General features: G+C 39.0%; 1 protein-coding gene across 1 annotated transcript in view; it reads left to right on the top strand.

Annotated features, from left to right (window-relative positions):
• Tnip3 (TNFAIP3 interacting protein 3) overlaps positions 1-9883 on the top strand; it is a 43535-nt gene extending 33652 nt beyond the window's left edge. Inside the window, exon 8 of the mRNA XM_032905120.1 lies at positions 9739-9883. Within this exon, the coding sequence (XP_032761011.1) occupies positions 9739-9770 (32 nt within the window). The 3' untranslated portion in view covers positions 9771-9883. The remainder of the gene's footprint in view (positions 1-9738) is intronic.
• The last annotated feature ends 17239 nt before the right edge of the window (positions 9884-27122 follow it).

Below are 27122 nucleotides of genomic sequence, written 5' to 3'. Positions count from 1 at the left end.
GAGCCTTTTGCTTTCCTGGTATGTGGGACGTGCTGGTAGCTACCACTAGTTCCTCATCCCCCTTTACTACACACCTCTGTTCAAATTCCTGACCCACTGTATATCATCCCCGTCTCCTCCTATACCTGATCCTGCCCAGGTATATTGTTAGAAGTATGAAGATTTGACCCTAAGGCAGATATAGAAAAAAAATTTCATGTGCCATTAATTGACACATGTGTTTTAAAGATCAGACAATATCGTTGCTATTAGTTTCCTGGTTACTGACAAATTTATTTTTTACTTCTAATTAACAGAAGTAATAAAATAATGGGTTTTATTCATTACCTATCTAGTATCTTCCATTGTGATTATTCCTGTCATGAAAATTAAAGCTAAAGTTACAGGGGTTTTTATACCTTGCATATTTATTTGTAAATTATTCCATTTCATATTTTACAAGCAAGGCTGCATTTAAAAGTTTATTTTTAAAGTTAGTATAGACAGTAGTGGGTTTCATTGTGACATTTTAAAAACTATGGTTCATTATGTTTCATTCTTATTCGTTCCTTCCCTTGTTCCGACCTATATCTTCTTGTTCTCCCTTCTCATGTGGCACTTGTACTCTGCTGTTCTCTCTTCCCCTTTCCTTACTTTTTGAAGACAATAGGTTTGTGGAAAATGCCTTTATTATATTGAGTTTTATTCCCCCAGACATCGTATCTTTGGGACTTTTGTCATAAAGGAATGTCAATTGCATTTTCTGGGTTTATTTGATAATATTGTGTGATTTCAGTCTTGAAGTTTATTTACATTTATTGACTTGTGCAGCAAATGAAATGAATCCCCAAAATGAAGACTTATTGATCGTGGTGTATAATCTTACTAATGTGTCATTGAATCCACAAAAAATATTGAGAATTTGTGCATCTATGTTCATGAATGAAATATGACTATAGCTTATGTGTCTGTAATGTCCTTATTCTGTTTAAGTGTTGGGGTAATATGGGCTTCCCTGAGTGACTTTGGTGTTGTTTATTCCCTGTCTATTTGTAGAACAGTGCAAGAAATATTAGTGCTAGTTCTTTATTATATGTTGTGGAGGATTTGCTGTCAATGCATGCAGTCCTGAGTTTCTCATCATTGGTAGACCTTATATTCCTTTTTTAAACCTGTGTTTTGTTTGGATCTATTTAAGTTTTTAAAACTATATCCTTGAAGTCATTTTGGTACATCATATATGTGTCTGAAAGTGTATCTATTTTTTTCTAGAGTTTTCTGCTTTTCTTAAGTATAATTTTTTCCTTATGATCCTCTAGATTTCACTGTCATCTGATGCAATATTCCCCCTTTTATGTAAAATTTTTTGATTTGGGTCTTCTCTGTACTTCTTTTGTTTAATTTGTATACAGTTTTGTCTTGCTTTCCACTTCTACAGCTTGATATATTATCTTTCATCCTTTGAGTCTTAATCTGTAGGTGTGCTTACCAGTAAGCTGTATTTCCTGGAGACAACGCATGATTGGATCTAGTTCTGTAATTCATGATTGGATCTAGTTCTGCAATTCAGTCATCCAGACTGGCCTCTCGATTGGTGAAGCGAGACCATTTTCATTTAAGGTTATCCTTGAGAGATATTGGCCAATTTCTAAAGCGCTGTTGGTTATTTCTGCCTGGTTAGATTATTGCTTGATCTGTTCATTCTGGCCTGTCTGGATCAAACACTGGTTTGCTGCTTGGGGTGTGATAAATTTCCTGCTAGTTCTCCTTTGTTTAGCTACTCTTCTTATGACATTTATTCTTTCCTATGCTGTCATTGTTGAAGGGACTTGTGTTCGTACTTTCAAGGCCTCCTAAGGGGTGTATTCACCCAGATGAAAACATGCAACTGTGGGTGTCAAGTAGACTGCAGGGCTTCAGAATTTTCAGGTTCTACAGCAGTGATCAGAAATAGGTGGCTCCAGAGGTTGCCTGACCTAATCCTCAGGGCTATCAGACACCAAGGTTATTTTCATTCGTGAGATCTGCTCCTGGCAGTCCATCGCAGAGCTTGCTACTTTATTCTTGGCATCGTTTGCCAGCCAGGGCATCAAAACTGCCTTCAGAACCAGTCTATTGTCCTGTGGCAAATTATATTTAGGTGTCTGGGGTCTAAGGTCACTGGGGCAGCTGCTTTAAACAATAGGTTGTTGCTGTAAATGGCACCAGGCCTCTGTCTACCAAGCCATACTGCATTAAAAAAATGAGGTCCCTACACATTGCAGGAATCTGTCTCACCAGAACCTGCACTGGCTTTGATGTTGCTGAGGCCCATGACTTGCCCGTAGAACAGGACTGCCAGTCTCTTTTTACAGAACTCTCCTGGCTGACCTTATGAAGGAGGCTTCTGCTATGGGGAGTCACAAGGCTGAAACTATGGCTGACTTGCCCCCACAAGTCTTGCCTCTTGTCTTTTTCTTTTATAATGCCCTATCATTACCTTTTTGAACTTCCAGCTCTCTGTTTTTAAATCAGTCAATTTTTTTTTCTGATTCTTTCCTGTCACTGTGTCACACAGAGATTCATGTAGGGTGCCACCTTACCTGGAAATACTTTATACAGTGTAAAAGATAAACAAGAGATGAATGGTGAAATTTTAATAGCATTATAATTCTTAAACATTCATCGATGGGTGCAAGAATAAATACAAAGTTGCACACTATGAAAAAAATTTTAAATCACACTTGGAAACTGTTATAGACCATTCTTTACCTTAATTAGCATCTCCGAGATAGGCCAGAGTGGATTTAGAATACTTTTTTTTTTCTCCATCTTTATTAAATTGGGTATTTCTTATTTACATTTCAATTGTTATTACCTTTCCCGGTTTCCAGGCCAACATCCGCTTAAGCCCTCCCCCTCCCCTTATATATGGGTGTTCCCCTCCCCCTCCTCCCCCCATTACCACCCTCCCCCCAACAATCATGTTCACTGGGGGTTCAGTCTTTGCAGGACCCCCGGCCTCCCCCTCCCCCTGTGCTCTTTCTTGGATATTTATTTCTACCTCTGAGGTTGGGGCCCCGGGTCAGTCCATGTATATTCTTTTGGTAGTGGCTTAGTCCCCTGGAAGCTCTGGTTGGTTGGCATTGTTGTTCATATGGAGTCTCAAGCCCCTTCAAGCTCTTTCAGTCCTTTCTCTGATTTCTTCAATGGGTGTCCTGTTCTCAGTTCAGTGACTTGCTGCTGGCATTCGCCTATGTATTTGCCATATTCTGGCTGTGTCTCAGGAGAGATCTACATCCGGTTCCTTCAGCCTGCACTTCTTTGCTTCATCCATCTTATCTTTGGTGAATGTATATGTATGGGCCACATGTGGGGCAGGCTCTGAATGGGTGTTCCTTCTGCCTCTGTTCTAAACTTTGCCTTCCTATTCCCTTCCTAGGGTATTCTTGTTCCCCTTTTAAAGAAGGAGTGAAGCATTCACATTTTGGTCCTTCTTGAGTTTCATGTGTTCTGTGCATCTAGGGTAATTCAAGCATTTGGGCTAATATCCACTTATCAATGAGTGCATATCATGTGTGAATGGTCTTTCTAAGTCAGTTCTCAGTATTAGCATGAGCCCTAGCTTCTTGCCCACAGGTGTGCTCTTTCCCTCCTTCTCTGCTCTATAGGACTATTTTCCATGGGCTTCAAGACAGCACAGCTCACACACTCTGATTCTATCTCCATCCACCGCCATCCCAGAAAATGTCTCCTGCAGGACCCCGAGTTATGCAGAGACTGGGTTTTTCCCAGAAGAAAGTTTAGGGACATTAGGGTAGGATTTTTGGAGTCAACACTTGCATACCAGAAATTAGTTTGGGAAGACAAATTGCTCACACAGTGGGGTGGTGGTCATAGCTGGAGTGGAGCACAGGACCACCTGCATCATCTTCTGGTCACCTAACTTCCAGCCTTGATCCCATCTACTGTCTGGTTATTTTTTAATGCTTTCGAGGCACATTGAAGTCAATGAACCTTTCGAAAGCACTGGAGAATTTCCTGCCTCCTGACCAAACATCACAAAACAATGAGCCTTTTCATGTGTGGGAATCCACAGATGTTAATGAGTGGCAGCTCCTGTTTACAAAGGTGATTTTACAAAGCACATTTCTATCTCCTTTCATGTGCTGTTGGGGTGGGATGCAAAATTGCTTCCATATTTCAAAAATGACTATGGCATAACATAATGAGTACATCTTGGAAACATGCTGTTTGTTTGCTTTCTTCAAATGAAGGAGCTCCGCTGACTGCACTGCACGCCTGGCACTTGAGTGCATTGCCAACTTCTCAGGTGGTGCAGAATTAAAGTTTGCTTAATGCGTTGAGTTATGGAATAAGGAACTCTGAGAATGTGCTAGAAGTGGAGAAGAACAGAGCCTGAACATCATGACTGACCATGCGCTGAGTACTTAGCACTGACTGGATTTGTTTTGTAGGAATAGAAATACATAGACCCAAAACTAGGTGGAAAGGAAAGAAACATTCTTCATAGTGGTTTAAAATTGGTGTGTTGACAAGCTCACAGTTCCTTAAAAACTGAGGTTCTTTCTTTTCCTCTTTCAACTTGGGGTAGTTCCTGGTATTCTGAATATTAATTGCTTTTTTTTTTATCACTGTAACAAAATAGCTAACAAAAAGCAACATGAAAGGGTTTATTTTGGCTTAGAGTTTGATCCACAATGGCAGAGAGCACATGGTCTAGGGAACATGAGGCAGCTGATTTTCTTGTCCCAGCAGTTAGCAAGCAGAAAGAGGTGAATGCTGGGGTTCCACACACTCTCGGTTTTCTTCAGTCCAGAACCCTAGCTCATGGGATGGCCCTACCCATATTCAGGTAGATCTTCCTAGATCAATTGTATCTTTCTGGTTGTACCATCATAGACATGCCCAAGAGATTGTCTCTTGAGTGAAGAAATATATAGTCAAGCAAACACTAGAACAGCCATTGTGGCCAAAGTTTCTGTTTTCACCTTCACTTCGCCTGACCATCTTTCTCTGTGCTCATACTCAAATTCTCTCTTGCATTAAAAATATTGGTTCTATGGAGTGAGGGGTCACCCTAAGGAGTGCTGCCTTTTCTCTACCCAGCCACATAATCAAGGACCCCACGGTATTTCCAGAACTTGTCACATATTTTCAAGCTTTGGGAATTAAACATATTTTCTCAAGGGTACAGTTAAACCCATAATACTGACTGTGTGGCAAACATTATTCTAAGGGTTTTGTATATACATACACAATTTTGTTGAAGCTTCATAGTAAGTCTGTTCAGTAAACACGATTATTGTCTATGTTCTTTAAGTAGACAATTGAGGCAAAGATGGTAACATAACTTCTTAACATGCTTACAGCTGGTTACTGGCTACCACATAGGAAAGCTCATGTAGCCTGAGAGCACATTCCATATTAGGACCACCAAAAACATGAATGGTCCTGAGCTACACCGTAGATAAAATAGAATCAAACATGAAGGCTTTTTATTCAAATAAATTATAATGATCTTATTCTGAAAGCCAGAATGTGTCATTTTAAGTTTCTATGTTTTTATAACTGCAATTATATTTCATCATTACAGACAATGCTTATGTTAGTGAAAGTCTAGCTTACTTGGATATTTTCTTTTTTTTTTTTTTTTAACTTGAGTATTTCTTATATACATTTCGAGTGTTATTCCCTTTCCCGGTTTCCGGGCAAACATCCCCCTCCCCCCCACAGTCTAGTTCACTGGGGGTTCAGTCTTAGCAGGACCCAGGGCTTCCCCTTCCACTGGTGCTCTTACTAGAATATTCATTGCTACCTATGAGGTCAGAGTCCAGGGTCAGTCCATGTATAGTCTTTAGGTAGTGGCTTAGTCCTGAAGTTCTGGTTGCTTGGCATTGTTGTACATATGGGGTCTCAAAAGCTCTTCAGTTCTTTCTCTGATTCCTTCAGCAGGGGTCCTATTCTCCAATTCAGTGGTTTGCTGCTGGCATGCGCCTCTGTGTTTGTTGTATTCTGGCTGTGTCTCTCAGGAGCGATCTACACTTCTGCACTTCTTTGCTTCATCCATCTTGTCTAATTGGATGGCTGTATATACATGGGCCACATGTGGGGCAGGCTCTGAATGGGTGTCCCTTCAGTCTCTGTTTTAATCTTTGCCTCTCTCTTCCCTGCCAAGGGTATTCTTGTTCTCCTTTTAAAGAAGGAGTGAAGCATTCACATTTTGATCATCCGTCTTGAGTTTCATTTGTTCTAGGCATCTAGGGTAATTCAAGCATTTGGGCTAATAGCCACTTATCAATGAGTGCATACCATGTGTGTTTTTCTGTGATTGTGTTACCTCACTCAGGATGATATTTTCCAGTTCCGACCATTTGCCTACGAATTTCATAAAGTCATTGTTTTTGATAGCTGAGTAATATTCCATTGTGTAGATGTACCCCATTTTATGTATTCATTCCTCTGTTGAAGGGCATCTGGGTTCTTTCCAGCTTCTGGCTATTATAAATAAGGCTGCGATGAACATAGTGGAGCACGTGTCTTTTTTATATGTTGGGGCATCTTTTGGGTATATGCCACTTGGATATTTTCTATTCCTCTCAATATGCAAAAACAAGGGCTCTACTATAAATAACAAGGCTTACTTTGAGATATAAGAAACAGGATGTTTACAATTACAATACTTAGTATAATATCCAAAACAAATAATTATAAAGTTTTCCTTATTAAATATATTTTTATTATTCTACTAGTACTTACTATAGAAATTGCTTATCAGTTAATGCAGCAATTTTGCTAAAGAAATAAGGTATACGTATATAAACATAAAAGTATATGCATATACTTTACATGCACATACACATGCATAACAGTGATAAATATATTACTATTTAAGCATTGATTTGTAAGCAAATGTTAAATACGTTAATTAGAAATTACATATATGTACCCAGTAGATAATTTATATATATATATATATACATGATAGATCAATGATGAATAAGTGGATAGATAATAGAGAAATGATTGATGATAGATGGATAAAGAGTGGGTTGATAGAAGATAGGTGCATTGATAAATGATAGAGGATATATAGATATTAGGTAGATGTCAGATGGATTGACAGATGCTGGGTTGATGGATAGTAGATGGATAAATAGATGATATAAGAAGATAAATGAAAGACAGATATTAGAAAGATAATTCATAGTGAGATATATATATATAAATAGATAGTATGCAGATAGATGGTAGCTTTAAATAACTATAAAGATGAAGAGGGGCAGGTGACAGATATGTTGATAGATAGGTACATAGACAGACAGAAAAACAGACAGATTGGGTTAGCTTGATGATAGGTGGTAATAGAGATAGATATATAGGTGACAGGTGCTTGGTAGATGGTTGAAAATAGATAATAAGTAGATTATATGTGATATATAAATAACATAGAGATATAATGATTATAGTTGATAAGTGCTAGTTGATAATATTTAGACAATAGATAACATTATATAAACAGGTGACAGAAAATAGATAAATGTACAGACAGCATACAAATAGATGATAGATGGATGAACAAGTATGATATATTATCAGTTACTTATATAGTAAATTTTTTATATTTGATCAAATAGAAACTAAACACTTTTAGGAAGGAAAACAAGTTGTATACAAATGGAAAGGTGGTTGCTTGCCTAAGTATTAGAAAAACTCTGCCTTCCCTTCAAATTTGCATCCTGCTATAGATTATTTAATGGCCACAGCTCTTTTCAATGCAAGCTAATAAAGATTTCAGCTCTGCCTATCTCATAAAAGCACTGGCCAAATGGCAGGTGGACTATTTAAAGATGCCTGTAGACAGGCGCCATTAGTGCTTAGTCCTAACTGCCCTTGGTTCGATCAGTAAATGATACTTCAGGGTTAAATTTATCTTCTGAATGTACGGAGAGCTTCTAGTTTGGGTTTCTCCATTATGACTTACTTGAATAAGTGGTGTGCCATACCACGTGATCACATGCCTCTTGTTTCTTGTTAAGACATGTACTGGATAACACTCCTGCATTGTTTCTGAGGGAGTGTGTGAGCACTCCCTCACTGTCCCCGCACGTCTTTAGATGGCCTTTTATGATGGTCACACTTTTTGAAACGTACCTTTCTATCTTTTTAGAAATAAAATACAGAATAAAATAAAATGTAGAAATGTAACTACATTGGTGTTTACTCTCTTTTTCCTCCCATAAACTCTTCCCACGCACACCCTCACTCTCTTTCAAGTTCATGGCCTATATTTTTAATTGTTGTTACATATCTGTGTGTTTATATTCATAATAGAAACTTGTAAATATATAAGTGTCTTTATAATATATTATGTATATGTTTATTTATTCCTAATTATATTTATACACTTATATACATAAATATATATGAATATATATTCCTAAATACATAATTATAATCTGCTGAGTCTATATAATATTACTTGTTTATATATAATTTCAGGACTGACCATTTGGTATTGGATAACAAATTGGGCCCTGGCAAATACTATTTCTCCCACTCTTGGTATACTTTGCTTGCCTATGGCTCTTTGTGTAGAGTTGCAGGACAACAAACTTTCCCTCTGCCATGGTAGCATGCTCATTGCTGTCATCTTTGTTCAGGGTATTTTAAGCAGGCATCCGATGGGACTTAATGTAATTTATAACATTTTTAGGTAACACAGGCTCACAGCAAACTCCCTGTTCCTCTGGCTTTCCTAGGCCTTCTAGCCTTTCTCCTGCTAGGATCCCTCCATTTTAGTTGCAGGCGTTGGGCTGTGGATTTATCTGCATTATCCCTTGTTCTCTTCATTTTGATTGGTTGTGGTTTTCTGGAATGGTCATTACATCTTGTAAAGGGATGGTTCATTAGAGAAAACATCTTCTTCATGGTTTTTCATTTGTTCTTAACCATGATGTTAGTTTCCCATGTTTTAGGTTTCCTGAATTCAGGATATTAAATATAAATATTCAATATATCTTTATGGTATCATCACAAGACATTTTCTCTCTGACATACTTTATGCCCGTTTCCTGTTGCCATGTGTAAGCATCTGATTCTGTCTTCTTTGTCATTCTTACTCACTGAGTCCTACCCAAAGCCTATAAAAATATGTCAAAACTTTAATCTTAGCCTTCATACCGCACTAACAAATCTTAAGAACATGGTATTTTTCCGTGGCTTTACAATACAGCTAGTACCATTTTATCCTTCTTTTAGTTTTTTGTTTTGTTTTGTTTTTTGAAACAGGATACTACTGTGTAGTGCCAGCTAGTCTAAAACTGGTCCTCCTCCTCCCTTAACATCTCCATCACTGGATTACTGGCACACACATGGCATTTAAGCATTAGCTTTTGTGTCCATTTGGCAAGTGCTCTTTCTTTGAGGGGTGGGGTGAGCCTGACTTGTAACAGTAAAAGTGACTTAGTTTTCCAAGTCAATGCCTAAGCCATTGGAATGCTGTTGAAAATGAGAATTCCAATATAGAACATTTTCCCCATTCATAACTGGGATTCGACCACTACGGATTACCCCCTAATGGTAAGCATATGTTGGTACTTGAAACAATGACTATCTATTTTCCACCTTTGAAAGCATGTGGGAAACTCGTGAGTAAAATATCTCCCCTTTTGCCAACTCAGAAATTTACGTTATTTATTCCTAAGTCAGAAGAGAAGTGAAATTTAAAAATTTAACCTGAATCATTTTCTTTCATAGGTTTCTCCTCAGAAAGCAAATTCAACCTGTAGAATTACATTAGCAGAGAAGAGAAGAGGGCTGTGAGCTCTCGGTTGTGATCGCTTTGCTTCTTCAGGACAGCTGTGAACATTCTCCTTCGAGATCTGCTCCCAGTTACCTTCGCTGTGGCCCTTAAAGAGGAAAAGTCAGGACCAGTGGGACACAGTACAACTCCACAGACAAATCAAGCTTCTCTTCTCAAGTGACACAGGACAGATGATTACACGCTGTTCACAACTCTCTTCAACTAACTACTGATGCGTTTGCAAAGACGACTCCAGGATTTACATGAGTCCAGCTCTGGTGCCGTGACACTGTATACTTATTCGGAACATACAGATCTAAAGCCAGGCACAGTGGCACATCTTATAATTCCATGGGAAGTCGCCACAGGAGGATTGCAGTGATTTCAAGGCCAGCCTGGGTTACCACACAAATGCCACAGAAGCCAATTTCTGCATCTTAAAAAAAAAAAAGTAATAATAAACTGTGTAGTCCCTAGGAGAAAAACCTATTTCCATAATGGCTAACTTAGTTCTTCAGTGGCTGACAGCTGAACTAGGTGAAATGTTCGTTATTATTGAACTTGAAACTACATGAATTTTAATAGACAATCGAAAGACCCATAGACTCCTCTGACTAAAAGAGTGAATCAAACTAAATAAAATGACAAACATGAAACTCTCTTTCCAGCTTTTAAGCTTGTCATAAGCTTGCCTCTTTCATCTCTAGGTGAAAGACATTCTGAAAGGCTACTGTCCTGATGTCTCCACCTTCTGTCTATATGTAGTTAGCAAGAATTGCCAAATACATGTCTCTTTGCCTGTAGGTTTGAACCATGGTTTAAGAAACTCGACTCTGACTTTTTGAAGTAGTTAGCCTAAAAATAGCGCATACAAACATTTCATTGCAGTTGAATTACAACGTGACCTAGCAGATTGCTAAAAGCCAGCGGTTTTAAAGGCATTAAGCGTGTCTTCCTCTGTAAGGTTTTCCTAGTGTCAAGTTGAGCTCCTGTTTGTAAGGACGAATGTTCGTGACAAGAGTGTGAGAACTGCAAACAGCTAACACTTCTAGACGAACCTAAATAGACCACGGACATCCAGGGCGTGTGCAAAGAAAACTACCGGATCTCTCTAGCTTCGCTTCCAAAATTATGCGGCTTGTCTAACTCAAACTATTTTTGTTTTAATTTGTGGGCACACACTGCATAATGAGGAGGTAAAAAAGTCCCCGGAAACTAAGCATTTCCCCTTTGGTCTTTATCTATGCTGTAACTTAAGAGAAGCAGAATGACCCGGCCACGTTAGCTCCTTTTGCTTACGCAACTGTTTATCAGAAAGATAAGTCATGGTTGGGTATCACTTCAAGTCAGAAAAACAACTGTCAGCTCTAGGAAGGCATCCTGCATATTGGAATTTTCCGTTTCTTCAGACTGTTAACAAGATCATTGTAATGCCTGTTTCTCCTGCTGAATTAAGTATGAAACAAAATATGGTTATAGAATTTTTTTTAAAGTACACACAGGAAAACACTCTTTACAGATCGGTAACAATAAAACATAGCAGCAATTGTCTGCAGCAATAAAACATAGTTTAATTATTCAAACTGCCTCTACACTGTCAACAAGGTGCTAGACACTGGCAAGAATGCATAAATGTAACCTAGGTGGAGAATAGCCTACTAATAAGAACTAACTTCATTTTTCATCCAGGACTCTGTTTTTCATTCAGACTCAACTGTTACCAGAAAGATTCCAATCCCTCATTCTTCTTATGCCCCTTTCCCTATAACATGTCTGGAGACGTCTCTGCCCACAATCATAATAAGGTTCAGACCCTCATCTGTGGGTCTATTTTATTTTTCACACAGAGTTTGTGGGCATTTGTGAGCAATAGCAGTGTTGCTTTGAAAGGAAAAGAGGTCATGACGCCTGTCTGAGGAAGGAAACTTGAAAGCAGGCATACTTCAAGAGTCAGGGTGATCATGGAGAATTTGATCTTTGACTTGAAGATATCACATGAAGAGAAACACGTGTTCACTTTGTTTTGGTAGCTACAACAGTTTAGAAGAAAACTGCAGGTCTGGCAACATCCGGGGCATAGGTCAGCCATGCCTCCTCCTTACAAGCTTTACTTTGTTTTATTGGCTTCAGGCTTTATTTTCTGTTTTATGGTGTGTTCACTGAGCTCGGTTACCAGCAAAAAAAAGTATAATTATGTTCTTGTGATGGGTGATTGATCTGAAGCCTACAGAGGCTCAGGCATCTTCCCTGTAGGTGACAGCCAAGGTTCAAAATTGTCCTCAGAGGGGCAGCCCAGATATGTGGATGTCACAGCACTGCTTTCTAGGTCCCCCCAGAAAGTTCTGCTCCTTGCGATGATCCGTTTGGTTTTCATTAAGTTCTATCAGAGGAGCATAGTTTTGAAAAAATTTATTTAGAAAAAATACTGCATGTTATGTAGAATTATGGTTACATCCCAAGTTAAGAGAAATATCTTATTTAGAATATGTGAGGAAAGAAATGTGCACAAAGTGTATCAGATACTCCAAGTATGGGCATGTTTTATTTCTTTTAAATGGCTGCCCTCTTGCACTGAATGTGGGCAGATCCACATTCGGAAGCTACTCGGCAGTTGCCAGCCCAAGACCTCCGCAACTTGAGGGTCCCATTTTTGCTTTTCTGTCTATTTTGTTTTTGTCATTTCTTATCCTGCTGAAATCCTCATGGTTAGAGTCTCTAGATTCTGTAGCACTAAAAGCTGCTGTATTGAGTTTTTTCTCTACCCAACTGCTTGTGTTCCAGTTACATATACATGCCTATATTTCTCATTCACAGTATTAATTTTCCCATTTTCTGCTCCAAGAGAGGAAGCTCTTGTACAAAGTATAAAGAATACTATATTAAGTTTGCTTCTCTCTTGCAGTGATAAAGCACTCACCAAAAGCGATTTGAAGAGGAAATGGGTTTATTACGTTTACAGGTAATAGTCCATTCAGGGAAGCCAGAGAAAGATCTCCAGACCAAGAATTAGATGCAGAAACTGAATAGGGAGCATGGAGAAACACTGCTTACTGCCGTGTTCCCCATGGCTTGCTCAGTTTCCTTCTTATGCAATCCAAGACCATCCAGTCATGTGTAGAACTATTCACAGTAGGCTGTGGCCTCCAACAGAAATCAGTAATCAAGAAAACCTCCCAAATCCATGCCCACAAGCCAATTTGAGGAAGGCACTTTCTGAATTGAGGTTCCTTCCCAGGTGACTCAAGTTTGTGTCAAATTGACAAAAACTAAACCAGCATAGGCAATTACACTTCTTGTCTTTGTGATTCCACAGGAGAGGAAATATATATATATATATATATATATATATATATATACACACACACACATATATATATGTATATGTATATATGTATATGTATATATGTATATATATATGTATGTATAATACAACATACATTCACACTCCACATTCCCCATGATAATCACAGACACATACATGAAGCAAAGAACACTCTGTAACTCCCCCTCATCAATCTTGTATGCCAACCACTTCAAGAACTGCATCAAATAGTTATGGAGAGAATGGACATCTTTGTCTTTTTTCTGAGTTTGGTGGAAATGAGTTTTCCTGTTTAATTTGACTTGGGCTTTTGGCTTATAAATTTCCTTTATTATGTTGAGGTATGTTCCTTGTATTCCTTGTTCTCCAGGAATTTTTTTGAAGATTTATTTATTTATTATACATACAGCATTCAACTTGCACGTATGCCTGAAGGCCAGAAGAGAGCACCAGATCTGTTATAGATATTTATGAGCCACCATGCTGGGAATTGAACTCAGGGCATCTGGAAGAGCAGCTCATGCTCTTAATCTCTGAGCCATTTCTCCAGGATTTTTATTATGAAAGAATGTTGCATTGTGGAAAGCCTTCTCTTCATCTAATGAGATGGTCATTGGTTTTTGTCTTTTAATATGTTTATTTTGCAGATTAACTTTATTGATTATTGATTTACATATATTGAACTATTCTTTTGCCAAAGATCAGCCTCGCCAAAGATCAGCCTCGGCTTGCCTTGGAGAGTGGTTCTAAGGAAGGAATCTCTGGGAGCTGTGAAAAACAGACTTGAAGTCAAATCCTAGGTTACAAACTGACAGCCTATGTTCTGCTAGAGGGACAGCTTTCCAGTTCTCTCTCTCTCTCTCTCTCTCTCTCTCTCTCTCTCTCTCTCTCTCTCTCTCTCTCTCTCTCTCTCTCTTCTCATCAGGTTTCTCTGAGGGTTTCCAGACAGCACTCTGCTCAAGTCATGTTTTTGTTTGTTCATTTGTTCGGTTGGTTGGTTGTTGGGATTGTTTTGTTTTGTTCTTTTGCAATTCTAAAATCTCTTTGGATAGTTCATTTCTTGCAGACCAAAAACCTAATCTTTTATTTTAGAGTCATTACCCAAGGCTTTCTTTTGATTATCACCCCAGCTCCTTAATTCTCAGAAGGAGACAGCAAGTACATTTGTTTTTAATATTGCACAAGCACAAGCAATAAGATAGCTGGGTGGGACCCTGCCCTGAAATTACCATTCCTATCACATGTGGGCTGGCCTGAACCTAAACTCCCTCTGTCTCAGGCTGACTTTGAACTCAGAAATCTGCCTGCCTTTTTAAACACAAGCAAAAAAACTTAGCTGGGTGGAATCTTACCCTGTGATCACCACTCCCTAAACCTCCATTCTTAGTATCTTCCTGACTAGTTGACTCATGGTATAGTAGTCTCTATTCTTTTAAATTTGTGAAGCTCCTTATACAATTCATACTGCATCTTTATAATTTACAGAACTGAAAAATTATATATTTTTGAACTAATGTTTTCAGAGTTCTTTCTCACAGCCTTAAGGGCTGTGCTGAGGGTCTCAGTATTTACTATTTTGCTAAAATATAGACATACCCTCAACTCCTAGACTATGCTGATTCTAATTATAATGTAATCATTAACCTAGGCTGGGAGAATATTTTTTTATAATCTTGGCAGGGAGAATATTTCCCATATACAAACAAGCCTTATGCCTTGTTTACATGCCACAGCAACCATTGACACTTGTGGAAGCCCACACCCTGCTGGCCCTGTTTAGGGGCAGGAACTATGTCACATGGTCCTTTCCATAGCCAAGCTGGACTCAACATCCCTTTGTCTTTGGAAAAAAGCCAAGTTAATCGTCTTTTTGATGTGTTCTTAGATTTGGATTGCAACTATTTTATTAAGAATTTCTGCATCTTTGTTAAGAAGGAATGTTGATGTATACCTTTCTTTTTTGGTGGTTTTAGTATCAGAGAAGTAGTGGCTTGGTAAAAAGAATTATAAAATATTACTTTAGTTTCTATTTTGCAGAATCATTTGAGGAGTATTGACATTAACTCTTTTTTGATGGTCTGATATAATTCTATACTGAATCCATCAAGCCCTGGACTTCCTTTGGTTGGGAGATTTGTAATTACTGCTTCTATTTTGCTAGGGGTCATAGGTCTGTGTAAATTGCCTATTTTGTCTTGATTTAACTTCATTAAGTTGTATATATCAAGAAATTCATCCACTTCTGTTTGTTTTTCCAGCTAGTTAGAATATAAATTTTCAAAGTATACCCTTTGGTTTCCTGAATTTCTTTGGTGTCTTTTGTAATGTTCCCCTATTCATCTCTCATCTTATTAATCATATTTTCTCTCTCTGTCTTTAGGTTAATTTGGGTTAGAGTTTGTTAATCTTATTAATATTCTCACTGTGAATATTGTTTCACTGTGTTTGTTGTCATTGTTTCATTACTGTCAGTGCTAAACTTGATTATTTCTTTCTGTCTATTCTTTTGGGTACTATTTATTCTTGTTTTTCTAGAACTTTCATATCCTTAAGTTACTAATACAATATTTTTCCAGTCTTTTTGTTTTAAGTACTTAGTGTAATGAACTTACTGTTTAGAATTATCTTCACTTTGTCTTATAGGTTCAAGTATGTTGTATATTTTCTCTTATTCAAGTCTAAAAGTCTTTAATTTCCTTCTTGATGTTTGTCTTGACCCAATTTTTATTTAGTTGTGAGCTGGTCAGTTCCATGAGTTTGTATACTTTTTGATGTTTCTATTATTGTTGATATTAGCTTTAATCCATGGTGGTCAGACAGGATACAGGGTATTATTTCAATTTTCTTTTATCTATTGAGACTACTTTATATCCTAACATGTGGTCAATATTGGAGAAAGTTCCATGAGATGCTGAGAAGAAAGTATATTCTTTAGCGTTTTCACAAAATATTCTGTAGATATCAGCCAGGTCCATTTGATTTATGACATCATTTAGCTCCAGCATTTCTCTATTTAGTTTTTGTTTGGAGGACCTATCTATTGGCAAGAGTAGTACACTGACATCTCCCACTATCAGGGGAGGGTCCATGTGTGATTTTAACTGTAGCAGTTTTCTTTTATGAACTTGGGTACTCTTGTGTTTTGTACATAAATGTTTAGAATTATAATCTTTTGGTAGATTTTTTCATTTAATGAGTATATGGTATCCTTCCTATCTCTGATTAGTTTTATTTGAAGTCTATATTTCAGATATTAAAATAACTATATTTGTTTCTTAGGTTTATTTATTTGGAATATCTTTTGCCATACTTTTAAATCAAGATGATAGTGAGATGTGTTTCTTGGATGCCACAGAAAAGTGAATTCTGTTTTCTACCCCACCATGTTGCTCTGTGTCTTTTTATTGGAGAAATTGAGACTATTAACATGGAGAGTTATTAGTAAGCAGTGGTTTCTTATATTATTATTAGTCCTGTTATTTTGTTGCTCTGATGTAGATATTATTTCCCCTTCTTTTGATTTAGTGTTTTTGGATTATTTATTCCTTGTGTCTTTATTGGTCTAGTTAATCTCTTTAGACTAAAATTTTCCTTCTAAGGCATTCTATAGAGCTGCATTTGTAAGTACAAGTTGCTTAAATTTGTTCTTATTCTTGAACAATTTTCTTTTTCCATCAATTTTGATTACTAATTTTACTAGGTCTTGTGGGCTGTCATCTCCGGTCTCTCAGAGCTTGTATAACAACTGTTCAGGCTCTTCTGACTTTCAGAGTTTCCAGTCAGGAGTTATTCTAATAGTCGTGCCTTTATATGTGACTCGGTCTTTTCCTGATGTAGCTTTTAGGTTTCTGCTTTGTTTTGGTTTGTTTTGTCTTGTGTGTTGTTGTTGTTCTATACATTTACTGCTTTCATTATTATGTGTACTTGGGAATGTTTTTCTGGTCTTGTTCATTTGATGTTATATATGCTTCTTGTACTCTGATAGGTACCTGTTTCTTTAGATTGGGGAATTTTTATTCTATAATTTTGTTAAAAATATTTTCAATGCCTTTGTTTTGTGTTTCTTCTCATTCTTCTATGTCTGTTACTTGTAGGTTTGAACTTTTCATAGCATGCCAGATTTCCTGGATGTTTTATGCCTGGACTTCTTTTAGGTTTAGCATTTTTAGTAAGTGAGCTACCCATTTCTATCTGGTCTTTAAGTCCTGAAATTCTCTCTGATCTGTTGGTGAGAGATTTTGTTTGACATCTTGAGTTTTTCATTTCCACTTTTATTTCAATTTGCATTTCTTTGGTGATTCTCTTTCTATGTTCATGTCTTGAAACAATTTTATTATTTCATTACACTGTATTTTCATAGTCTTTATTAAGGCATTTGTTTATATCTTTTGTAAAAATTTCTTATTCATAATTGCTATTTTTAATACCTTATCTGGTACTTCAACTAAATTCCATTTCTAAGGTTCTATTGAAGTAGAGTTTCTGGCTTCTAGAGGTGGCATATTTTCTTTGACGGTTATGTTTGGGCTTTTCCTCTGGGATCAAGGCATCTGGAGTTACAATGTTTAGGATGTTTAGTGTAATCAATGTCTGGTTTTGTCTTTGTTGAATTGTTGTTCCACTCTTTGGTTGTCGTTGACATTCTAGGCCAGTGTGATGGAAAAGTGTGCATGTGCCTACACTGGAGGTGAATGACATAAAGGAATGGAGATGGGGTAGGAGAAAAGGCTGAGAGGGGCATTTGAAGAAAGTTTGGGGGTGGGGGAGCAGAGGGGGATGCTCTGGATCTGTACCAAGGGATTGCGTCCCAGGAAAAGGAGGTAGAAGAGAGGAGAGGATGCTCCAGGCAGGCTTCTGCAGTACTTGAAGTAAATCAGAAGATGCCAGAACAGAAGACAGGAAGGAAAGTGTGACAAAGGAATGGAGATGACAAGAAGGCTGAGGAGAGTAGAAGAAAAGATCTTTGGGGACCTTGGGTCCACACCATCAGAAAGAGTCAGGTTTTATTTTCAAAGATCGTTCTGCTTTTTATTTCTTTTTTTTTTTGATTCTTTACAATATCTTATCTATGCAATATCTTACTTCTTGTACCTCAGTATTTTGAAATCTCATCTTTTGGGTTGTATTTTCTTGTTAATGATGATGGTCATAGATTCACTGCTATAGGCAATTAGGTTGGTGTAGACTTAGAAAAAGATTGGTATGAGTTACTGGTATTGAAAAACAGACTAACTGAGCATGGGTCCATAACTTGTATGACTCAATGTGTCTTCTATAAAAAGAAGCATGCAGGCATCCCAAGACTAACAAAACATTTTGACAACTCTAAAACATATTTAAATCAATAATAACCATAGTCAGTTTTGCATTTAAATACAAAGGGAATGTATTTAAAAGCACAAGAGAAATATATTGAAAGATTAAACAAAATACTACCCAACAAATCCACCAGGACCCCATAAATAAATTGGCATTGACTCTGTGACCATTAGACACTGATGTTTGGAAGACACATTGTAGTAGAGAGGTCAAATTTGTGCCGAAATGACTTCTTTGAAAAATTTGAAGAATTGATGAAGTTTTACTGTAGATAACTAATATTTTGAGAAGTTATCTGTCCTGTTTTATTACACTTAAAAAAACCCTTAAGGAATGTCATCAAGGCCACAGACACTAAGAGGTTACAAAGGTGATCTGCCAATCTCATTACTGTTGGTGTGACTTCTGGGCATGAGACCCTTACTCTGCTGCACTCTTGTCTCTAGGCTCAGTTCTTCTGGTGCTGAAGCACTTCCAAGATGGTCTATGCTCTAAAACTAAGAATCAAGTCTGGGTAGATGTCCTAAGCCTCTTGAGAATGGGCCTGTAATCAGGGGTATTCATGTTTGAATCTGACCTTCTCCTTGTGCTAAACTACAGGGACCAGTGAGTGTACCCTCTAAAGACAAAGTAAACAGGAAACTAACCACTGGGACCAGCTGATCCTCCATGTTTAGAAAACACAGCTGCTAAGAGCTCAAAGCTGTCTAACTCACAGGACAGGCATAAAAGAACTCTAGTCAATCTTTCTTCATCAGATTATCTGGCTAAACAAAGAATTCACAGCTGAGGAATGCCGAATGGCTGAGAAACACCTAAAGAAATGTTCAACATCTTTAGTCATCAGGGAAATGCAAATCAAAACAACCCTGAGATTTCACCTCACACCAGTGAGAATGGCTAAGATCAAAAACTCAGGTGACAGCAAATGCTGGCAGGATGCGGAGAAAGAGGAACACTCCTCCATTGTTGGTGGGGTTGCAGACTGGTACAACCATTCTGGAAATCAGTCTGGAGGTTTCTCAGAAAATTGGACATTGAACTGCCTGAGGATCCAGCTATACCTCTCTTGGGCATATACCCAAAAGATGCCCCCACATATAAAAAAGACACGTGCTCCACTATGTTCATCGCCGCCTTATTTATAATAGCCAGAAGCTGGAAAGAACCCAGATGCCCTTCAACAGAGGAATGGATACAGAAAATGTGGTACATCTACACAATGGAATATTACTCAGCTATCAAAAACAACGACTTTATGAAATTCGTAGGCAAATGGTTGGAACTGGAAAATATCATTCTGAGTGAGCTAACCCAATCACAGAAAGACATACATGGTATGCACTCACTGATAAGTGGCTATTAGCCCAAATGCTTGAATTACCCTAGTGGCCTAGAACAAATGAAACTCAAGACGGATGATCAAAATGTGAAGGCTTCACTCCTTCTTTAAAAGGGGAACAAGAATACCCTTGGCAGGGAAGAGAGAGGCAAAGATTAAAACAGAGACTGAAGGAACACCCATTCAGAGCCTGCCCCACATGTGGCCCATACATATACAGCCACCCAATTAGACAAGATGGATGAAGCAAAGAAGTGCAGACCGACAGGAGCCGGATGTAGATCTACAGCAAATACAGAGGGCCAGCAGCAAACCACTGAACTGAGAAGGGACCCCATGAAGGAATTTGGAAGAGCTTGAAGGGGCTTGAGACTCCATATGTACAACAATGCCAAGCAACCAGAGCTTCCAGGGACTAAGCCACTACCTAAAGACTATACATGGACTGACCCTGGACTCTGACCTCATAGGTAGCAATGAATATCCTAGTAAGAGCACCAGTGGAAGGAGAAGCCATGGGTCCTGCTAAGACTGAACCCCCCCAGTGAACTAGACTGTCGGGGGAGGGCGGCAATGGGGGAGGGTGGGGAGGAACACCCATAAGGAAGGGGGGGAGGAAGGGGATGTTTGCCAAATGTACATAAGAAATACTCAAATTAATAAAAAAAATAAATAAATAAATAAATAAATAAATAAATAAAAACAAAAAAAAAAACCAAAAAGATTATCTGTGGCTACCTAGATTGGCCTTATATGCAGAGTAAACAATGGCACCATCAAAATCCTGACATCCTGGAGGAGGGCTAATTGAAGTCTTTTTGTGTGTGTACAGTCAAATAATGCTTTGCACTGGTCTTAGCCTTTTGCATTTATATGGGCACATTCAAGACATTCACACCACGTGAACCTAGCATATAACTGCAAGGGGGAACAAATAGGTTTCTTTTTTCTCCCAGTGAGAGCCTTACTAAAGGGTGCTGCAGAGGCCATGTCACATTGATCTGGGCTAGGCTTTATTATACCATCTGGCTCCTTTCTAGGGATATCCTTAACTAACCCATCAGGGCCTTCTCCCCTATACATCCGTCCACGTGAAAACAACAAAGGAAGTCAATTGTGCTGTTCCTCTGTGTGAGCCCCCATACCAGGCTTGTTAGCAGAAGCCTCCCTCACCCAGCCTGCCTAGCCTCCCTTTCTCAGTCAGGAGTCTTCATTTAAGTCCCTTTTAATGAGAGGAGCTGAGCACTAACTCAATAGTTCCAACCTTCCTCTTAAAGAAACTTGAAGGGTGAACTCCACCCTCCCAGCACAGCTACATCCACCAGCATTCCTAATAAGATTCTGTAATGTTTTCCTATGGTATTTATGCAGTGCCTACACAGTTTTATTTTCAGAACCACTGTTCTCCTTTTCAGAATAACTGTGTTATAAGAAACTTATTCCATTTGAAGTAGGACCCATCCCTTACTGCTTTCCCAAAATAGCTTGTGGATTTATATTGTTATAACAACCTATGAGTAATATATACTGCTAGAAATAGTGGTCACTCTGAGTCAAATATTAGAAACCCCTTCAACCAACCAGCTTCTTCTACTAAGTCCTGGACTATTACTTCATTGGGTAAAGCTTATTTACTGAAGAGGTATGCTTGGCAGTCAAAAAAGGAGGGACAGCTGTAGGAGTTAGTTGTGTTTCCATTGAACTCAGTGATTCATTTGGAACTATATAAGCCATTTAACCAAGAGGTGTTTAAATAAAGCGTGGCCCAGGGTAGCTAGCTGACTTGTGGTGCTAATTCTTTTGATTTGAAAAGAATCCATATGGCTCTCAGACAAGTGAGTTGTGACATCACCGGGAAGTCTATTCTTCCTGTTCTTTTTGTCCTTGTTCCTGTCTTATATTTTCTTCAGATATAGAGTGTTTTGTTCAGTGATGTGTACAGGCAAATTTCACAGTGACTCATGTTGGGGCACATGAGAGTCTTCAAACTCACCATCAAGAATCTTGTTATTATTAAATGGACAAGTGAAACCAGTCCACATTTCCACATTTCCTTTACTTGGCACAGCCCAGTCAGGCTTGCTTAACACTAACAGTCAAACTTCTGCCTCTGCAAGACAGGGCCTAAACGCTGCTGCCGCTAACCTGCATCAGACATCTTTAGAGGTCCACATGATTAACTCAGGGACTTCATCACAAGCTGGAAAACTTTGCCATTTCAATAATAATTTTGTCACTGTAACGAAGCACATCATTCAAGTTTACAAATGCTGTCCTCAAAATGATCACCAGCAGCAGCAGACCCACCTAGGGGCTTTCTAGAATTACAAACTCTTAGGCCATAGCACAGAATTTGAATACAAACTCAGTTTGAGCAGTTTACCAACCTGTTTTGACAACGTCTCTCTGTGACGGTTGGTATAATGCTAACTTTCCCCAAAATAGAAGTACTTGAGCAGGGAGGCTCACCTGAACTGTGCGAATTGCCTTAATGGTTGTGAAAAGAGCCCCAGCCCCCAAGCGTGGCAGCAGCATTTGGTAGCAGTCCAGATAAAAACAGATTGGGCAGAAGGAAGATTATTTGCCTTCCCCCCATTGCTCTCCCCTCTTCGTTGTTTGGACTTTTTTTCCTACTGTTGATTTTTATAGGGTTGTTCTGCTGCTAATCCCGCTGTTCATAACAGAAGCAGTGTTTTAGGCTCCCACTCTTGACTAAGGCCAGTGGCTCCCAGGAACTTCTCAGCTTTTCAGTTTCAGATCAGGACTGCTGAGGCACCCCCCGCCCCTTGAAACAGGTAGGTGAGCGCTATTTAGAAGCCTCTCGGTGAGCTACTATTTTAATGTAAGTTTATTTAATAAATTCTTTTAGAATATATTCATCCTATCAATTCTGTTTCTCTGGAGAACCCTGACTGGTCAAAGCTTCATTGACACATTTAGCAGAGCAGAGCTTACCTGCTCCTTAACCAAGGAAGTATTCACAAAGACATCTTCCACTTACTGTATATAACACACAGCTTAAAAATAAAAGAAAGAAAAGAAAAATCACAGTAGCCAGACAGTACAGGAGATATAAATAATTTTTTCTTAAAACCTTTGTCGTTAGTAGAAACAGGCTGAATTTTAATATTATATTGTTCACAGTCGAATCCATTTCATCACATGAATCATAATCTTCTTTCTGGAAAGGGAGTGCTGTTGAAAGGGAGGGACCAGTGACGAAGCAGTAAGGCCATGCTGTGGATGGCAGGCATCCTTCCTCAGGTGCCTCTCAACTTAAAACCTGTATGTGTTTTAAATGTTTAGTCATAAGAATCTTCACCTGTGAGAATTTTTTACTTCCTCATTTCTAAGCTAAAGCACTTCTTTGAATGGTATCTCAAATGGCAACGGTTCCACGGCCTCTCTAACTGGCTTTCTTCTCACATTGGTTTTGCTACTTTTACATTCTCCAGTCACCTTGACTGAGCCTTTTGGTCCTGTACAGTCTTCAGTCTGTCCTCTAATTCACATCTCTTTGTCTGTTTCTGCCACCTATTTAATATCTGACAGTATCTCTTTTCTTCTGTTAGGCACCACTCTCTAGATTCAGAGTCTAGAACAGCAGAAAGAGATGTGGGAAGAGCATTATAAAAGGGGATTCACTAGAATGAATCCTTCGTGCTAAAGAAGCTGAGACCCCAGTTACTGCTCAGTCCATGAAGCTGGACGACCAGGATCAAAACCCCGTGAAAAATGCCTGGAAGATTCCTATATAGCCACTACTCTTCAGGTTGGAATGTCCAAGGTGCTAGGTGGTGGCTGAAGTCAGCAGAGGTGAAAGTAGGAGCCACAAAAGGAGGGATAGATAATCTCACTCAGCTGGAAGCAAAGACAGGCAGGCAGGAAGCGCTGTCCTTTTCTCAGATCTCTTTGTAATCCAGACCAAATAGAGGAAGGCACTGTTAACTCAAAGAAAAATTCTCCTGAGTTAATCCTTTCTGTAAATGTCCCTGCAGATCAGACTAGAAGTGTGGCAATTGAATGACTCCAGATCCTGTTAGGTAGACAATCAAGATAAGTCATCAGACCCCCCTTGTGAAGGAAAACCTTTAGCAAAGGTTCTCTTCATAGAAGAGTGTGTCAACAGATCTGGGAGAGTTTGCTTTTAACATACTGATTCGCCATTTCTGATTCTCTTTGCTTGTCATCTTTGCATATATCTTCCTGTCTCTGACATAACTCATGCCTTTATCCAAGTTATTAGAAGTGGATGCTCTTGGCCGGATTAACGAGAAGATGATACAAACCAGAGGCCATACATAGACAGTGTCACCTACATACCCCCTGGATGGATATGATACAGAATATGGATATGTTGGTGCCCCCTCCTTAGGGAGGTTTAGCTTTGGATCTGACTGAGTACGAGGTGGGCTGACCTGAAAGCCCTCTTCTCATGCCACAGCCCACTCCAGTGCCTTTTCTCATACCCAGCTCTTGTATAAGCCGATCCTCAGTGCCCTGCTGCTTTCTGCTGAATCCAAAGCTATGTCCCTTAAAGCAACATTCTTGGTCCAGTTGTACTGTGAGCTAGAGACATGTTAAAACAAAAACAAAAAACTTTGATCTGCTCTCGACTTGACTCAGGAAGCAGCAGTCTGTAACCACATCCTGTAGAGAAGACTGTGCTGGCTGCATGAGGGTCTTCGGGTACAGGCCAGGTCCTCAGTAAATATGAATATATAAGTACACTCCTCCTTCAAAGAAAACAAGCTTGAGTATGCTTTCCCTCTGAACCGTCCCTTCACTACATGTTTGCCTCCACCCTTTACTCTGTTCACGGGGTTCTGGACTACCCTGTGGTGAGATTTAACCACTGGGTAAAATCTTTAGCTTGTGTGGCTCTTTCAGTGGCTTAACCCCGGCACAGGAACTTTTTACTAGACTTCATTTCTGTTGAGAGCAAGGAATGCCCAGGCCAAAATAGAGACTGCAATTCATATGGAAGGAAGCAAAGAGGGAAGATGCAGAGACAAGCAAACAAGCCAAGGAGACCGCCTACCTGTCAGCTCAAAAGCCCAGGCTCAGAGAGTGTCTGTAATTATTTTCCTAAAATAGGTACTGCTCCTTACTCCTTGATCACAAGCAAATCAGCACAAAAGAGGAGATAAAAAATCATGATCACCTTAACACAGAGAGAAAATGCCGGATAGGTTCGACATCCAGAAGATCACAGGAAACATTGTTTTTACTGGGGCAGCCAAAACATTACCTGGTCCACAGTGAGGGTTCTACCAAGCAAGGTTCCCATGTGGATTGCTTCTGTTCACCACATACCAGAGGTAAGGACAGGACAAAGAAATAAAAGTCTCTTGAATTGGAAGGAGCAGAGAAATAGCCTTGCTCATGTAAAAACCCTAAACCCTCATCATAAACAACGAAAGAGCATAGAGCTAAAAATGAATGCAATAAAGTGGCCAAGTTGGGAGTATGAAAACCAGGATATTTCTGTGTATGAACCATGAGCCATTTGAAAGAAAGCTAAGAGAAGAATCTTATTCATAACAGAAAAACAAACAAGCAAGCAAACAAAAGATGGGGAGGCAAGAAGGCTCAGCAGAGTCCAGAAAGTCTGGACAGGTGAGATCAACCTGGGAGCCCATGGACAAGTGGAAGAAGAGACTGATTATACACAAATTCTTTTCTGATCTCCACATGTGTGCCACAACAGAAGGTCTGACTTACAATAATAAAAAATAAAATTAAATCAAATCCCAGACGGGAATCCTAGTTCGAGTAGTCGTTGTGGTGTAATACCATGGCACAAACCAAGTGGGAGAGGAAAGGATTTATTTGGATTATGCTTCCACGTCACTGTTTATTGTTGGAGGAAGTCAAGACAGAAACTCAAACAGGGCAAGAACCTGGAAGTAGGAGCTGATACAGCGGTCATCGAGGAGTGATGCTTCCTGGCCTTCTCCTCATGGCTTGCTCAGCCTGCTTCCTTACAGAGCCCACAACCTCCAGCCCAGGGGTGGTACCACCCACAATGGGCTAAGCTCCACCATCAATCACTAATTGTGAAAATTTCCTACACCTGGATCTCATAAAGGATTGTTCTTAATTGAGGTTTCCTCCTTTGAGATGTCTCTAGCTTGTGTGAACCTTACATAATGCTATCCAGTGCACTGGATGTGCTGATTCATACCTACCATTAATTCTGGCATTCGGGAGCTAAGGCAGGAGGCCTGTGAGTTCCAGGTTAGCCAAAGGTACATAATGAAAGACCTTGTCTCAAAACAACCTTTGTTCTTCAAAACAGTTCAGATAACCATTAAAAAATAAATAAAAAGCTGTTTTTTTAGGGACAGGGTAAGCCTTATAGTAGAATACTTCAGTAGTCTGTGTGAGGCTCTGGGATTTGATCCTGAGTACCCTCTTTGGTCTGTAGAAGAGCAATTTCTATCCATTAGCATTAGTAGTAACTAGTATTTCTCAAACCACTTACTTAAACCACTAGATTTTCCTATGAATCAACTTGTTTTCTTCACTCTATTGTCACATCTGGATTTTGTTCTTTTCTTTGTTTTGCTGGTTCTTGGGGATTTTATTTTATTTACTTACATGGGCCTCCACATCTCCCTCCAATTCACTAATCTGTAGCATTTTCCCTCTCAAAGTTCTCTTCTAACGGCATCACTTAATGAGATGTTTTCAGGATTCAGAAGTATTCATGACGGTTTCTTTGCAACTCATATGTGGAAAGGTACCAACCAGTAACAAAGACATTCATCTAGCTACATATTGTCCATCCCAGTGAAAGGATCAGGCTGAACTCTTGAAGCTTATAGAAAAGATATCCAAGGACCATGTCATTAGGAATGTAAGCTTGCAGGGTTTTTGTTAGCCTGCAGATAGAGGGATCCTTAGAGAAACAGTGGCTCAATAAGCCTAAACCTAGGCTATAATTGTTCTCAGTACATAAAAAACAGATGCCATAACTTTTCCCTTAAACTGGGGTGGCCCTTCTGGTCAGGTTTCAGGCTGTGGCTTGAGTCATCTTTGTCCAGCAACGTAGTCAAGAAACATCATGTCTCCTCCAGATCTTGCCATGAGAACTCAGACTGTAGGTTTGTACAATCTATTTCTATTGTTCTATTTTGAAACAAAATAGAAGTAAATAATAATCTAGCTAACCATTTGATCTTTCAGAATAGAATTAATTCTGTATCTGTTTCATTGAATCACTCATAGAGAGTTTAGGTTTTATGTTCACTGACAGTGGGTTAAGACAGGGGGGTGGGGGGAGAGAAAATTCCTGTCGCTGCAGGGTTCTATACTCCCAGCATTCTAGTTATACTACAGGATTTCAGTTG

Source organism: Rattus rattus, chromosome 6, assembly GCF_011064425.1.
Source record: "Rattus rattus isolate New Zealand chromosome 6, Rrattus_CSIRO_v1, whole genome shotgun sequence".
Classification (NCBI taxonomy): domain Eukaryota; kingdom Metazoa; phylum Chordata; class Mammalia; order Rodentia; family Muridae; genus Rattus; species Rattus rattus.
Note: the sequence above shows the minus strand (reverse complement) of the source record. Positions and strands in the feature narration are given on the sequence as shown.